Source organism: Aplysia californica, unplaced genomic scaffold (genome assembly GCF_000002075.1).
Source record: "Aplysia californica isolate F4 #8 unplaced genomic scaffold, AplCal3.0 scaffold00013, whole genome shotgun sequence".
Lineage (NCBI taxonomy): Eukaryota > Metazoa > Mollusca > Gastropoda > Aplysiida > Aplysiidae > Aplysia > Aplysia californica.
Window position 1 is genome coordinate 1,849,100 of NW_004797283.1, and position 16,608 is coordinate 1,865,707.

At 37.0% G+C, this 16,608-nt stretch overlaps 1 protein-coding gene across 1 annotated transcript; it reads left to right on the forward strand.

The window, feature by feature from the left end:
• Window positions 1-128: 128 nt before the first annotated feature.
• On the forward strand, window positions 129-15,550 carry LOC101852663 (cilia- and flagella-associated protein 53). Its single transcript, XM_005090161.3, has 7 exons — window positions 129-698; window positions 4,017-4,246; window positions 7,000-7,173; window positions 7,622-7,925; window positions 8,551-8,769; window positions 10,971-11,187; window positions 12,449-15,550. The coding sequence occupies exons 1-7, from the start codon at window positions 630-632 to the stop codon at window positions 12,778-12,780; spliced, it is 1,545 nt and encodes a 514-aa protein (XP_005090218.1). The 5' UTR covers window positions 129-629; the 3' UTR covers window positions 12,781-15,550.
• Window positions 15,551-16,608: the final 1,058 nt, after the last annotated feature.

The following is a 16,608-nucleotide window of genomic DNA, read 5'->3' on the forward strand; positions in this document are numbered from 1 at the left end:
AAAGCTATAGGGTTACTTCCGAAAACGATAAATAGTGCCCTCACGACGCCATTGTTTTCGGTCTTCAATTCCTCACAGGTCACGTGGTACAGTTCCCGTTCTATAAGTGTAGAATTCTGTGGCACAGACCTAAGATGTGGTCTGCACCAAAGGGGCTATAACAGGCCAAGTTGAAGCCAAATCTGAGGAACCTCCAAGGACCTCACAACAAATCTCCAATAGGCGACAGAACCCATCAAAACAAATCTTAAAATTTCAGGAAACTCAGGATGCTGTGAAGAACCACATCAATCTTTCTCATTTGCTGAAAAGACCGAAATCATTGGTATCCACTCCCGTTAGTTTTATCGAAAAATTACTTTTTGCTTGTTTGTAGAGAAATTCAAAATCTAATTATTATTATCTTTGAAGAGAGAAATTGCGAAAGCCCCTTTACGGCCCCTTCTAAATCTCGTGCAATCTCGAGGCGAAACGCACTTCCTTGGTTACTTCGCTTCCCTTACCGACTGTGACAACAGCGAAGGATGGTGTTCGTTGTTTGAGTTTTGTCTAGATAAAGGGACTTTTCTGCTTTATCATAGATTCCATTTTATTCTCCTTTTGTGCGTATAAAACATACACTTTTCAAGATGATGGCCTCAAAGTATTTACCCAGAACTCGCGAGTTCCGGGGAATACAACCAAGTTCTGTAGCAATTGTAAGTATAGATCTATAGTCTATAGATCTAGTAAGGCTCCTACTCCTACACATTGCTGTTGTTGTGATTTGATTGTACATAGATGCAACCTACTACGATACTGTTTTTAAACTAAAATTAATGGAAGCCTAATAAATTATCGATTAAAGTACAACCGCTGTTTAATCAAGTTCTTAAATTCTTAAATGTGTTGGTTTTTATGCCTCCATAAAGTTGGCATAAGGCTGGAACAAACAGTGGTTGCATTTTAATATGTTATATTTATATACTGCATTATGCTGATAATTAGATAGGCCTAGTTAGAATCTAGATCTAGATCCAGATCCAGGCCAGATTGGAAAGTTAAGTTCTTTTGCAAACAGTAGTTTTTTACTGTCTTGGCATTGGCTACTAGATTCTAGATCTAGATCTAGATCTAGATCTAGATCTAGATTTAGTCTTGTCGAGTCTGTTAATTTATATGAGATAATTTAAGCTTGTCATTTTCTTTGCTTTAGGTCTAACCCTGAAAAATCAAGAAAAAAGTACTATGATGGTACTGATGTCACTTTGACGTGAAAAAAAAATTTATCAGAACCGCAAATAAGAATCACCATATTTTTAATGGCCACCTCTATTATCACCCGGGGTGAGAATAGCGCAGGCGAATCTTTTGGCTATTCTCACCTGGTGTGCGTTAACCGTTATAGCCTTGATCTAGGCCAACCAATTTTGCGTTTACCCTGAACCGCAGAATTCTACACTGTGATAACAGAAAATTTTTAGAATTCTGCGCCGTGAACAAACGTTCCATTACTACTGTTGTTAGCCTAAAAGCGTACAATTTTGTCAGTGGGCAGTGGAGAGAGAGAGAGCGAAAAAGAGAGAGAGAGAGAGGAGTAGCGCGAGAACTTCCGGGCAAAACAAAATGGCGACCCGCGTAGTTTGGCTCGATTTGAAAGGTTAAATAGCCGTAGCATCTTAGTAGACAACCAAATTAATTTACTTTTGTGTTTAAACGTCATTTTCTAACTTTATTTTGGTCAATTTGATCGTCCCCACCGATAGACAGTATTCAGAAAGAGACAGAGAGAGAGAGAAGAAGGGAGGAGTAGATCTTTCAAGAACTTCCGGGCAAAACAAAATGGCGACCCGCGTAGTTCGGCTCGATTCGAAAAGTGAAATAGCCACAGCATCTTTGAAGACGATCAAATTGGCTTATTTTTATGCTATAACGTAATTTTTACTTTGCTTTTATCCATTTGATCATCCACACCGATAGAAAGTATTCCGAAATTGGGAAAAACAGGTCTTGTTTCACACCGGGTGAGAATAGCCAACGGTGGCAAGTCCCACCCTGGGTGAGAGGTCGATCGTATTTCTATTCTCACCCCGGGTGAGAATAGTCACTTCCATTTTTAATATAATTTATTTTGGGATCAAGGTCTTTGTTTTTCATAATAAAAATATACTTTTGGGATTACTTACGTTCAGAGTACCAGGACATCATGTATAAAAATGTAATTACTGTAAAACAGTGGGAAAAATAGATCAGTTAATTATCAGTGAAATCTGTAGAATCTTCGGTACAACTTAAGAATCTGGGTCCCGTCTGTATTTAGACTTGGCATCATCCACACACAGTACTGTCGATATCTTGTATACTGATTTATATATTCGATATCAATGTTTTATCAGTAGAGCCTACAAAATGAGCAGTAAAATTTCACTTGTTTTTAACAATACAAGGGGGGTTTCAGAGGGGGCATGCCCCCCTGAATTTGACCATCATTTGATATTTAGCTATTAGGTTTGATAGGCTCTCTCTCCATAGGCCTATCGGCACACGCATAAAAAAATAATTGTTTAGAACCAGAAGTAATCGTCGGTGGGGTAAAAACTAGTCCAAACGGGATCCAGATTCTTAAGTAGTACCGAATCTTTTAAACTTAAAAGACAACAGTTATTGTTTTGCAAGGGTTCAGAAAAATATATGATAAGCCTGTGCTATGATAAATTGAAAAAAACACAATATAAACAATGTAAATCATCATTAAGTCACTTCAAAGTTATTTTAAATCTTTGATCAATGTTTTTCAGAACGTCCACTCAGAAATTTGTCTTTAAATAGACAATAACAATTGTTGAGCCAATTTAAAAAAATCAGTATAATTACCCAACGAACAGAAATATGCTGGTTTCTTTGATTTCATTATTTTGATGAGTGCTTTTTTTTCTTCACCATGGCACACATTTGTATGTATGTATGTGTGTATGTGTGTGTGTGTGTGTGTGTGTGTGTGTGTGTGTGTGTGTGTGTGTATGTGTGTATGTATGTAGCGTAGGTGCTAAAAAAATCAGAATTAATTAAATTACTAACAAACAGCGTCATCATTTCATAGAACATCATTATCATTATTTAATCACTTTCAGCAACCATCATCATCTTCACTATCTTTGTCACTATTACCATTGCCATCACCATTACCACCACCACCACCATCATCATCATCATCATCATGTTGATAATTCTAGGAAAATACATGTGTTGCATCGTGGTGAAACTACGCCCTCTTCAAAATATAGCGATATCAAATAAATCGCATTTTTTCTGTCCGTTGGGCAATTTTTATACAAATCTTGTTCTGTGCTCAATCATTTTATAAACATTTTAAAATACATCCGTGTTTTGATTTGATTTTGAAAATGTTGATCAAAGGGACAAACATGTGAATTTGCAGTTTTCAAGGACCCTACGGCTTTGGAAGTTAAATAACTTTAGGGCCTTTTTCTCTAAAATGTTAGCTCTGACATCAAACAATCACCACCTTCTTTATTTGCAAATACCTCGACTTCTATTCAAGATTGATGGGTATTTTTTTAAATATCAAAAGCAAGGCAAATAAACAGGCAATGTAAGATTATACCAATATCTCCATATGCCAAAATTGATGAGCACTGATTTCTCAGCATCGTGACACATATTATCATTGATATACATGGGCTGCAATCAGAAATAACATTGCTCATTTCATGACATGTTTCCAGTTGTTAATGGTACCTTTTTTCTGAGAGCTGTATTTTGCCTAAACTGTCAAGTGATTTTTCACTATAACAATGTCTATTAACCTTATCCAGCATTAAGTGCTCTCAGTATAATAAATGAATATGTGGCACCCAAAAGAATCAGGACATTGAAAAAGAAAAAGGTAGGCTTACAAAATAATAAAATCCCTACTATTGTGAAAGATAAACAGTTATAATTCTTTTGCTTTAAATTCTTGTTATTGTTTGAACATATTAAGATATCGATAATACAACTTGTAATTCTTTTAACAGATCGCAAAGAACCCATCCAAGAAACCCGGAGACTGGCTTACTTTGAAAAATAGGGCCTACGATGATCGCACCAAGGAGCTTGAGACACAAGTCAAGGAACAGAAGAAGCAAGATCTTCGCACTGACTTTGAAACAAACACAGAACGGCACATTCTGGCAAATAACATAAAGAGCAAAGTGAAAACTATGTCCCAGGCTGTAGAGTACAACCTGGAATGCAGGAGGCAAAAGTAGGTCTCTTTTCTATGATTATTGATAACACAAAAGTCTTTGCTAACTAATATGTGACTGGTTTCTATTTCTTCTATGGCTTATAATTTAATAGTACGTATTCATTGTGCAATTGTGTTTGGTTGTCAGTCCTGTCAATATAAAGAAAAGCAATGGAAATGTAATCGAAAAAGTGTCCTTGGTGATGCATACACTTTTTGAGCAATGCTTTTCATTAATTTATGGAGGATTTAGTCCATAAGAAAGATGGGAACTGGAGGTAACTGTAAATCACAAAAGATTAAAAAATGATTTTGCATTGTCCTTTAAGGATATTTTTTGTGCGTAGCATTAATTTAAGTCTTGATGAAATGAATGAATTTGGCATGGATTTCACGTATAGTGAACTACTTAGTGGCTATGCATAGAACAATTCAAAAAGAAACTTTGGACTCAATTGTGGACAAAATTTAAACTTGTGAAAATACCCTTTGCTATTCATAAGGACTATCCTTCATTTGATGGATGTTTCAACATTCTTTCCAATTATTGAGTAAGTTACTATCTTTCCTTACATGCTCCTCAGGCTCTAATTTAGAACTATACTTTCATCTTACTGACCGTTATCGAATAAGGGGGGGAAAAAAGAGGAATTGCAGATGTGTTTGATTGCTGTTTGTAGTTTCCCTATGATTCTTTGCAAGAATGCTTGTAGCAAACCTTGGTGGCAGTGAATAAATGTGAGGCAACGTGGTGGAATCATAGATGTACACTATAGTACTAGATACCGTACGCCCCTCTCTCGCCTTGCTTGCGCGATGGCCACATTTGACAGCGGCGTCCGCCATGTTTTTTGTGGCAAGTTGTGTGAAGGAGTTCATGCTAAAGCAATGGGCTAGGCATGTTTTCTCTCTCTCTCATACGCGATAGGCGAGGCTTGGTTCTTGTTGTTTTTTGTTTTTTTACATGGGCGCCGTGGCGTACTATATCTAAATTATTAAATTGCAATAATACGGCGTTCTTTTTACAACTAGATCTACAAATAAATGTATTATTAAATAGATAGAGATAGTGATATGGGCTTTAAAAAAAAGAAGAAAAAAACCCCAACCTTTATTTGTTCATCAGCACTTTACCTACGAGGTAGTTTATTTCTTATTGACTGAATCAAAGCGTATAGGGCCTTTAGAACTTTTTAAAAGAAGTATAAAAAGATGTGGGTGTCATGGGAACCTCCTATAACCACCCCACCCTCTCTCTCCTCCCGAATCCCAATACCAACCCCCCCCCCCCCCCCCAGCCCCCCTCAGATATATGAGTTTGCCATTAAATTAAATGAGGATGAGCCATAGGAAAAAAAAATTCCAGAGTTTTTCAGCCTTTAGTTGTAGGAATGCAATGAAGCTCTTGATAAAGCAAATTCAGCCAAACAAATGATGAATACATGTACTGGTATTTTTAAAATCGAGTTTAACTTTCCCTTGTGACATTTGAACAGGATACTGTATTTTTCATTCATATGTTCACTTTAAAAAAAAGTATACTAAATTATAAGTAGTGTTTTCATATGTCGGTATTAAACTTTGGTTTATATTGATTTTAAGAACTAAAGAAGACCATATACAGCACTTAAACTAAAGCTCCTCCTATTGCTGTTTTAAGTAAGTCTAATTTTGGACATTAGTAAAGCAACTGTGACAACTCTGGACTCACTAAAGATTTAAAAAAAGTGAACTTAAACGTTGTTTTGTAGCCTAGTCAATTGTTTTTCTACTCAGTGTAGTGATAACTGAAACAAAAACCTTTACTAAAGTGTTTTTGGACAACATTCAATAAAACAAAACAATAAAAAGTACACTGTTTCAGTTTGATTAAGAAATTTCCTGCCCATTGTGAAAAAGATCTAGCTGCTAGTCAACCTTAACTTCACATGGCCCAGAACCTTACTGATGGCTCTTTATGTTTTAAAAAAGAAACCCGGAGTGACTATTTGTGTCTATAAGACATATTATGCACTAAAAATAGATGATGCAGTAAAAGAAAACAGACATCACTGAACTGCCTGACAGAGGTGAGGTTTCACATGCTTGCACCTTTAAGAGAATCGCTTTGAATCAAAACATAACGTTAGAATCAAATAAAACACGTAAGACTAAGAGCAGAGACACGCCCACTCAAATGTAAACAAACTTTTTAGCCACACTAAAAATGGCCGCCAACAAACTCAAATGTGTCCGTGTCTCGTAACCTCGTACGGACTCTAGTTTAAAAGGAGGTAACTCTATGGGTGGAATCAGGCTCTCGTCAATTTTTGGGTATGTAGAGTTATTGGTATTATCTTAAACTTCTTCACTGGTCTTTATTTGGATGATAAAAATGTCAATTTATCTTGAATACAAGTCGAGATATTTGCGAAAGAAGGAGGTCGGGGATCACCTGTTTTCAGAGGTAAAATTAGTGAGAAAATGGCCGCCAAAGATTAGTTATTTCCTTAGTTTAAGAGTAGATGGTAACTAAACTTTACAATTTTTGGGCTTTTAATTAACGTTTTTCAGAAAAATCCACACAGAAATGAGTTCTTTAATGGGCATGAAAGGTGTTGGGCCAGAAAATATAGATTTGATAAAAATTCACAAACCTGCATAAAAATGCGCATTTCTTCCCTTTGATTATTTTGACGAGACCTGATTCCACCACGCTGCCTCACAAATGATCTTTTCTTCACTTAAATGCACTATTCTGACACTTCTTGTCATACCCTTGTATTTTTCAGACTTAGGGAGCTGTTGGCCAGAGAAGAAGCTTGTTTGATCAGAGAAATGGAAGAAAAAGAGGAGACTGTAATTGAAAGGCAAGCAAAAATGAGGGAAAGAGCAAAGTTTTTGAAGGATAAGAGAGAGTCAGAAAGACTTGCTGTGGTGCAGGAGAAATATGATCAACAGTTCAGGTGAGTCAGCTACAAAGTCTTCAGCTAAAAATATTTGTTACAGAGAAAATAACAAAATCAGTCATAACAAAAATTGTTCCCTCAGCTCATGTTCTTTTTCCAGTAAGCATATATCATAGACTGAAGAAGCAAAATAACTGCTGCTTTTTGTATAAACACAAACTAGAGCTTTTCTTTGTTTATTGAAACATATGTATTACATTAAATCCAATGGATACTAAAACAAATTTGCGATTAGATAAACATCCCATGCTTTTCAGTATCATGATACGGATAAACACACATTTTTGAGTCATGCGGTTGACATGTCTTGCTCAGATTTGCACTCCAGTGACTACCCACCTGAATGCTGACTAGATTGTCTCTAATAATTAAGAAATGTACTTTTTATATTTATTTTTTGAGAAGTAGCTGAGACATATTTTTATAAAATTCTTGGTATTTTCAGGGATCAGTGTGAAGAACTTAGATCAACACTGTCAAAACGCCATCAAGATCAGGTCTGCCTTGAGAGACTGGAACAACTAAGGCAGAAAGAGCAAATTGAACATGAAAAACGTGCACACGAGCAAATGTATGCCAAACTTTGGGAGCAAGATATGTTGGAGAAGGCCGCCCGAGAGGAAAGAGAAGCTAAGGACCTTCATGAGAGGAACCGTGGAGTTCTGGAAGTCCTGCGCAAACAGATGGCTGCTCTACAGGCCCAGAAGGAGGAGGCAAAGAAGCTCAAGGAAGAAGAAGCTCAACTGCTGGTATGGTGGAAGGGTGTACCACATTGTCTTTTGTTTTTAGCTTTGAGAATGATCAGTTTTAAATGTTAATTTTATGGAAAGCTGCAACTGTTTGAGCAAAATGCAGCTAGAATGCTTCTCCAAGCAATGAAGCCATTGCTGGTTCTTTTTGATAATTTGTAGTAGCAAAATGCTGACCAAAGGTTGCACATTAATTCAAATATTTCTCCACTTAAATCCTTTTTGACAAATAGCAAAACTCTTTTCCAGAAAATAGTGGATAATCGTGAATGTGCTTATGAGGTGCATAAAATGGAAAGTGGAGAGGTTGCTTTTCTTTTGAACCTTTTGTATGTTATCACTAGTTCATAATAGCGATCTTTCTGACAATAATAGCCAACGTAAAGAAAGAACGCCCTAAATAGGTTTGGCTCTTCTTTATTCATCAGCACAGATTTTTCTCATGTCTTTTACTCTCTGAGATTGATATTGTTCTTTGAATGTACAGGTTTGAATGAATCAATTGTTCAAAGAATTCCGTTTTGCACATGAATCAACTGACTTTCTTGATAGTGAGAGTGAAGTGGTGTGGATAAAGAATGTTGTAAAGTTGGTTTAACAGAAACTTTCTGGAATTTTTTAATAGAAAGAACAGCGGGCTTTGTGGAAACTGGAGGATGAGAAGGCTCGCCAGGAGAAAGCACGCAAGCAACAAGAGACTCGTGACATGCTGGACAGATCACTGGCTTCCAAGGCAAGAAAGAAGGCCAAGGAGGAACAAGAGCAGTTAGCCTTTGACCTCAAGATGCTAGAGCAGCTCTTGGAGGAGTCTCGCAATGAAGCCATGGAGACCATGCAGCGAAAGGTGAGTGAGCTATTGAAAAAATATTAAAGGTGCAAAATCAGTAGTTCAAGGTGTTTATTTAAGACAAGTTTATTCATTTCAAAAGATACAGTTTTTCCAAGTATGGGAATTTTCTCAGATTAAAAAAAATACAAGTATAGTAGTTCATAATAGTTTTTACACAAGAATTGTCGCAAGTGTTTGAATACTAGTAATTTATACTAACAGTAAAAGTGAATATCAGAAAAGTAAAAAGAAAACTATACTTTTCCCTCTTGACAGCTACCAAGGTATGAATGAATCCATTTTGTTCATTTGAAAAACATTACAGTGAAGTTAATTATTTTTTTTAGAGATAATGAAAGTCTAATGAAGGTTGAACATTTGATTTTTGCCATTTAGACATTTGACTGAGAGGAAAAAATGTGCATACAAATTTGGTCCTCTTTCAAATTTGAGCATGAGACGGCACAGCAGCAAATGATCAGATTCAGTTAAACCTGACAACAGTGGGCAAAGGGATGCAAGGTATAAGGATAAAGATGAAAAGGAAAATTCCTTTTTTATTTATCTGTGTGGGGAAATTTGGTTTACAATGGCATACATAACATACCTACATAGAACTTTATAATATGTTCAATAATTAATCAGCATTACAGAATTCACAATGTCATTCCAATACAGAAAATCAACAGGATATTGTTGGTCACCACTGTGCTGCACCTTGTTTTTGAGCTAGGGTTATCGTATCTTGCCCAAGGACAGACTGTATTGACAACCCACCTAAATGCTGTGTCGCTGACATATGCTTGGCGTTATGTGCAGTGGTGGTGTGTGGCCAAAATTTGTGTGGAGATTAGGTTGCTTCCACTTCTTTACCAACAAATAACAAGGCAATAAGAGCTAAAGAGTGATTGTTTTTCTGTACCCACAGTGAGCCACAGGATTTTGAGAACCTTTCAAATGAGAAGGTTACCTTTGTCTTCCATCTCTTTGTTCTCTGTCTAAATCTTCTGAATAGTGGGGAGGAAGCCGTTTCCCCTCCAAATTTCCTCTACTTAATTTTTACATGATGAAAAACTTGCTTTAAAAGTGGTTCGACATGATTTATAACTGTTAAATCTCAGCGGTACAATTACAAACATATACTCACAGCATTTCAAATATATTCCGACTATTGGTGGTTAGGCCGTGTAGTCGAGGAAAATAGAAATCGCTTAAACAAAGGTCCAATGCGCGCACAGGTAACTGTGTCAGTTGGGGAAAGTGCGTCGTAAACTTTCACCCCATTGTCATGACTAGAAGAGTGTGAGCCCTCAGTACAATGTCTTTTTTCAAATCTTCTACTTTTTTACAAGAAGAGTTTCGTTAAAGAAGGGCAGTGGAAATGGGCTCATACTTTGCTGAGCCTTACAGATATTTGATTGGCTGTTAGGTTACTTTAGTTGTAAGCGAAGACGACAGTGATTGGATAAATGAGCAAACCACCAAGCTGATCACTTTGTGTTCATTGCGTGCAATTATAACTGGGTCATCTGATTATTTTGTTATTTAAGAAACATTTATTTACTGTGGGATAGAGTTGGGGGGTTGGGAGGGGGCTTCAAGCCTGTGAGCCCTTCACTATCCACCGCCACTGATTATGTGAGTCTTGATCACATTTTGACTACTCACTGTAAGACTGTCATATGTCACTTTTCAAAATGGCATACAATAATAATAATAATAATAATAATGATAATTATAATATTATTAATAATAAAAAAATAAAAAATAATAATAATTATGATAATAATAAATAGCATTTGTATAGTGCATATTCCCTGCTCGACAGCAAACTCTATGCCCTTTACACACTATATTATTACCCTAGTAGACCATAGAACACCCAGAAACATTCTCAGCTTTCCGGGAAGCATACAGTGCAAGCAGCTAATTAAGCACTCAAACACTAACAAACTGACAAGATCTTTCGCTTTCTATAGCTGGGTACCCATTCCTACCTGGGTGAAGTGAGGAAAATTCATGTAAAGTGCCTTTCCCAATGACACATAGTCGAGCCCCTGACGGGATTCGAACCCAAGACCTTTAGGTTATGAGTCTGAGAGCTTAACCACTAAGCCACCAACACAACACATATGGTGGAGTCTTACACTTAACAGTATCTGAATTGGGTTTTTTTTCAAACCAATTTCTTCAAACATTTTTTTTTTGTATTTAAGAGAGAGCTCCGAGAGGAGGATCGGCGCTACAGAGAATATCTGCACCAGCTCATGGAAGAAGAGAAGGCTCGTGAGCGAGAGCTGGAGAAGCTTATCCAACAGGAAGTGGAGGCTGCATGGGAGAAGCGCATTGAGCAGTGGCGTCGTGAAAGGAAGGCTCGCAAGCTGCTGTTGGATGATGTCATGGCTGGACGAGCAAAACAGCTCCAGGAAAGATGTAAGTCATATATTGTGGTATTGATTTGTCTGGTGTATTCAGTGTTTAGAAAAAAATAAACAAATGTATTTTACTTCTCCCAGTTCTTTAGGTATCTTTAAGCCCAATGTTCTGTGCTTTTTTTTGGTATAAGCAATTTCATCCCCACCCCAACAGCTTTCTTTGTGAGTTACCAGACTGTAGTCATGGGAAAACTGGTAAGATTGTTGTTGTTGTTGTTGTGGTTATGCTGTGCCACTGAGTGGTCTACTTTTTTCAGCCAGAGCAAATGGATACTTATATGATAAGACAAAAATGGATAAACAGTATTGTGAGGGTTTTATTTGTTTGTTTGTTTGGTTGTTTTTTTTTCAAGAGGACTTTACCATCCACTAGATATAATTTAGGCTAAATTAAATTAAAGCTTCATCAGTTTCTGTAGTAGTGTCAGTTTTCTCAACATGTGTCAGCTTTTCAAAATATGAAATTTACAAGCATAAAACAGAGCACTTCTGTGTGTCAGAAATGAATCTGGAGGACACTGAGTCATGCTTTTATTAAAGCAAAAAAGCCAAACAAATATGGTGGCTTTTAAGCACAAGGGGGCTATCCCGAAAAATGCTGTTTTGAGAAAATCGAAGGTAAAGTTTTTGCCCCTTGTTAAGTTTCCTTAAAAGACAAGGAGAATTTTCTCTATATCCAAAGAAATATACACACTAATGAAACCAAACTTCTCATATGGGTAGGCTGATGCCCACTTTTGATGTAGTCAAAATTTATGGAAACCCCCGAAATCTGGGTTAGCCCGCTTGTCTTTAAAAGTTTGAATTTGTAGTGCATCAAATTTAACAGAGCAATACTGTAGAGTGTCTTTCAAACACGCATGCTCTCTCACACTAAAGCACTTACAAACACCCATGCACACACACACACACACTCACACACACATACACACACATAAATACACACACTCACACACACATGCATGGGCATACACATACAGACATATATACTTGCTCTAACGGCTACCTGTATGAGACAATCACCTGTACAAATGGCTACCTCCTTTATTTCACCCTTTGTGTTTTATTTTCTTTGTACATTATAATGACATTATGTAAGATGGCCACCTGTCTAAAATAGCCACTTATTTCTTTTTCAATGGGTTGCCGTCTTTGATAATTTTGACCTTATTATGTGCTTGCCCAAAATTATGTGTACATTTTGTAGATAATAATGATTATTTTCTGCCCTGGAATAAAATTTGAATTCTTCTTTCCAGTGATGGAGAATGAGCGTAAACAGTTGGAAGCTGCTCGTGAGCGGGAAGAACTCCAGCGTCGTATTGAGGAAAACCAGCGTCTGGATGCTGAAGAAGCAGCAAGACACATGCACGGGCGCCTTCGATACCAGCAAGATCTGGTGGACCAGATGGCTTACAACACACGTCTACGTGAGGATGAGCGTGTACGAGAGAATGACGAGTTCCTCAAGGCTCAACAAGCTGAACGTGAGTTCCAGACTCGCATGAAGCAAGTCTTGGATAACCCCACCATCGACAAATTGCATCCGATGAGGAGAGCTATGATAGGAAATGCTCAAAAAAGTTGTTGAAAACTGTTTTGGGGGGATTATGTTAACCTCTTTAATATAATTGTGGGCTGGTTGAAATTCAATATGGGTTGTTTGAGGTAAAAATACATTTCGGTTCATAGATGTGTGTTAGTTTAAAATTCACAGCGCATTGAACTAATGGTTCTACTAGTTCTGAGGTAATAAGTGTATATTGCTCCAAACAGCAGAGAATTTTGACTTGCTTGTGGAAAAGGTAATATTATTTTTAAAATTTTATTCTTATTTGTGATAATTTAAAAACTTGTTACTCAATGCATGGTATTTCTGTGCGTCAAAAGATTCTGTCAAAAGTGCAGAGGTTTTCAGTCTTTTCTTGATTTGAGACCTAAAAGGTGATTTTTATTAACGCAGAAACTTTGTTCTTCTGAAATTTGATTTGGCATAGTTTTAGATGTCAGTAAAAGATTAAGCTATTTTAAAGTGACATTGTAAATATTCTCTTATATTTTCTAATAACATGAATGATGCCTTAAAAAGGTTATAGGATTTTGTTTTTATTAGATCCTTTTATAGGGGTCATTACACAGTGTTTTCAATTCAGGCTCTGGTCAATTTTTGGGCAAAAAATATCATTTTAAAGCTTGTTTATTTTTGTTGCCTTTGATGAAAAAATATCCATCTATCTTGAATAGAAGGCAAGGTATTTGCAGTTGAATTAGGTAGGAGTTGTCTGTGTTAGAGTTAAAATCAGCGACAAAATAGCTGCTTAAGTTTTCAGTTTCGCCATTTTGACGAGAGCCTGAATTTCATGACAATGGCCCTCATATGTGGTACTAGATATTTAATTGTTCTTGTATGGTATTGCTTATCAGTGGAATATGGTAGTCATTGACCACTAAATGGAAATATATGTTGTTCCTGTTGTGAGGGATACATATTAGTTTGACTGGGAATTTGATTTTGCATCTCATCACTCTCTTGAATAATTAGGCTATTTATTATGTTACATGTATTAATGAAGGGCTGTTGATTGTGTACCTTTGTGTATACCAATATGGTCTGATGAGGGATGTCCAGACTTTTATATGTAATATTAGTATACAAGCGTATGCTTTGGGTTCAAATTCAACCAACTGCACATTTTTCTTTTCTTTTTTTATATGCAAGGCTGTTGGCTTGCATTCTTTGTGGATTTCCACTTCTGATAATACCTCACAGTATCAAAGTGTTCGCCAGACGTGTAAAATATACATTTTTGGCCAAACGTGGGTTTCAGTTGAAATACTTTGTTTGAGTTCCTCACAATCAATGGATATCAGGCAATAAGCGTCTATGCCTACCGGAATCAAGGAAAGACTGTTGTCAATTTCTTTTCTGTTTTTGTCCTTTTTAATGCACTCACTTTTCCATGTAAGCACCAGCAATTTAGGGGGCCTTAATAAGGAAAATATGTTTTTAAAACAATTTTTGCCTTTCATTGTGCATGTTCACCTTCTGACATAAATTTTTCTATAGGTTACATTTGTAACATCCAGTCGTTCACTTTTCTCAGGAAAGTGCTCATACCTTGATTTTCTATTTTCAAGGACATTGCATGATTATAAATGCCTGTCAAGACACTTGATTGTAATAGTTGTTCAGGCTTGGAGCTGGGAGATAAGTGAATTAACTTACATATTATTTAATTCACTATCTCCGGCAAGCTGCTCCCAGCGGCTGGCGGTCGGAACCCCTGTGCCGGTGAGCCACTGACAGCGGCTTGGGCACATTCCTTTACGACGACTTCGACATCAAATTACTTTTCCGCAATTAAAGTGTGTTATCACATTGGCAAATGTATGTGAATGTTTTTTAACACTCAGCACAATGGTTGTTACACGAAATGTATTTTTAAATCTTATATCTCTTTCTTTTTTCTATTATCTTTCTATAAAGAATGATAAAATGAGGACCACTCAATGTAGAGATGGATCTTAACTGTAGGTGTGAAAATATATTTTGCAACTATGTTAAAAGTTTTTCATTGAGGTAAAACACAGACCCTTGCATGTTAATGTGGATGTATCATTGTGTACAGGCATATATGAATGTCTTTGTAATGTGTTTGTGTGTGCTCATGTACTCGCTCTTCCAAAGTTGGTACAGTGTATAATGAATGATAAATAAAGAAATGATCATGGAAGAGGGAGTATGCATATAAGTGTGTGTGTGTGTGTGTGTGTGTGTGTGTGTGTGTGTGTGTGTGTGTGTGTGTGTGTGTGTGTGTGTGTTTGTGTGTGTGTGAGAGAGAGAGAGAGAGAGAGAGAGAGAGAGAGAGAGAGAGAGAGAGAGAGAGAGAGAGAGAGAGAGAGAGAGAGAGAGAGAGTGTAAAACTATTTGGAAGTGTGAGAAGGACATGGTATATCAGAACAACAACAGGCCTTTGTCAAAGAAAAAGATACAAGCTGTATGGCAACTAAGTGATTAGCGTCTAAATCTATGACCTCTTTGACAATTATTATACCTGCTCAATCTCAGCGATCATTGTAAATCCCTAACAGTACATAAAGATTAAGCATCATTTGTGCACCAGCATAACTCACTGGCTTGCAAACCAGATCAAGAATCGTCAATAAGTGTAGTGTGAATTTTGCCAAGAGATGTGTTTAATAAACGTAACTTCTGTCTCTTTTTTTGAAGATGCACTTTTTTTTCTCTATCCCTTATTTGCAAACATGGTGTCTTTTGGTTTATACCTTGGCGTAAAGCGTGTCACATTTGTAACAGTGAAGAACATAACAAAAATAAAATGCATTCTCTCAACTGTTAATCTGTTGACTTTTCAATGTTCCATCCTTGAGCTCTTCCCAGTTGTAAAGTCAATGATATATTTAGTAACGTGATCCATGTTTGTGGGTGATTGGCAGGTGTTCTGGTGTGATTTCCTCCTTCTCGCTTATCAAACATCTATCGTCTCCTTATCTCTCCTTTTTTGTGTTCGTTTCTCTCTTGTAACACCTCTAATCTTCAGGTGGCGTCAGTGGCCAAGTGGTTAGGCTACTGGACCCGTTATCGTGAGATAGTGGATTCATGGATTCGAGCCTCAGCCCGGTCCAATGGTGTGTCCTTGGGATAGGCACTTTACGTGAATTTCCTAATTAAATTTTGGCTCAGTCCTTTCGAAAATGGACGTTAAACTCGGAGGTCACGCCTCTTAAATAACCTAATAGTGTTGATAGGTGCGTGAAACCTATACCATTTCATTTTTTAATCTTCGGCACTTATATAACCCCCTTGTATTGAAATTGCGGTTAAACTCTTACCAAACAAAAACAAACAAGGTCAAAGCTTTGTTTTGTTTTAGGATTATAATGTCCGTGGGACAATGAACTCTTCAGCATCGTTTTTAGATTACGCCTGAGGCAGTATCGTCTCTTTTGCGTCTTCTAATTAGGACGGTTTTACATAAACCGATGCTGAACTAACTGGCCTCTATTCCGCGTGCGCCTATTGCGTCGGTTGTATGTCGCCAACCTCACATAGGCCTACCAGAAGGAAAACTGAAGACAGAGGGATGGAACAACATTTCTCAGATTTTAGAGACCTCAAAACGTCTCTTAACTGTTACGTTGGAAACGGACAAGCAAGTGGTGTCCTATTCTCTTGAACAACTCAGACTCAAAGTACTTAGTTTACTAAGCTGATTTTGTTTCTAGTGATGGATTGGCATAATATTTAAGAGTTGACCAACATGGCAGCATGATTAGCATGAAGACAGGGCTGCACAAGCAAGAGTTGATTAGAAGAAAAAACAGAGACGGGGCAGCGGTTAGCAAAAAAAAAAGTATTCTTCCTAAAGTAGGTGTAGGTGGGGTAAATAGAAGACAG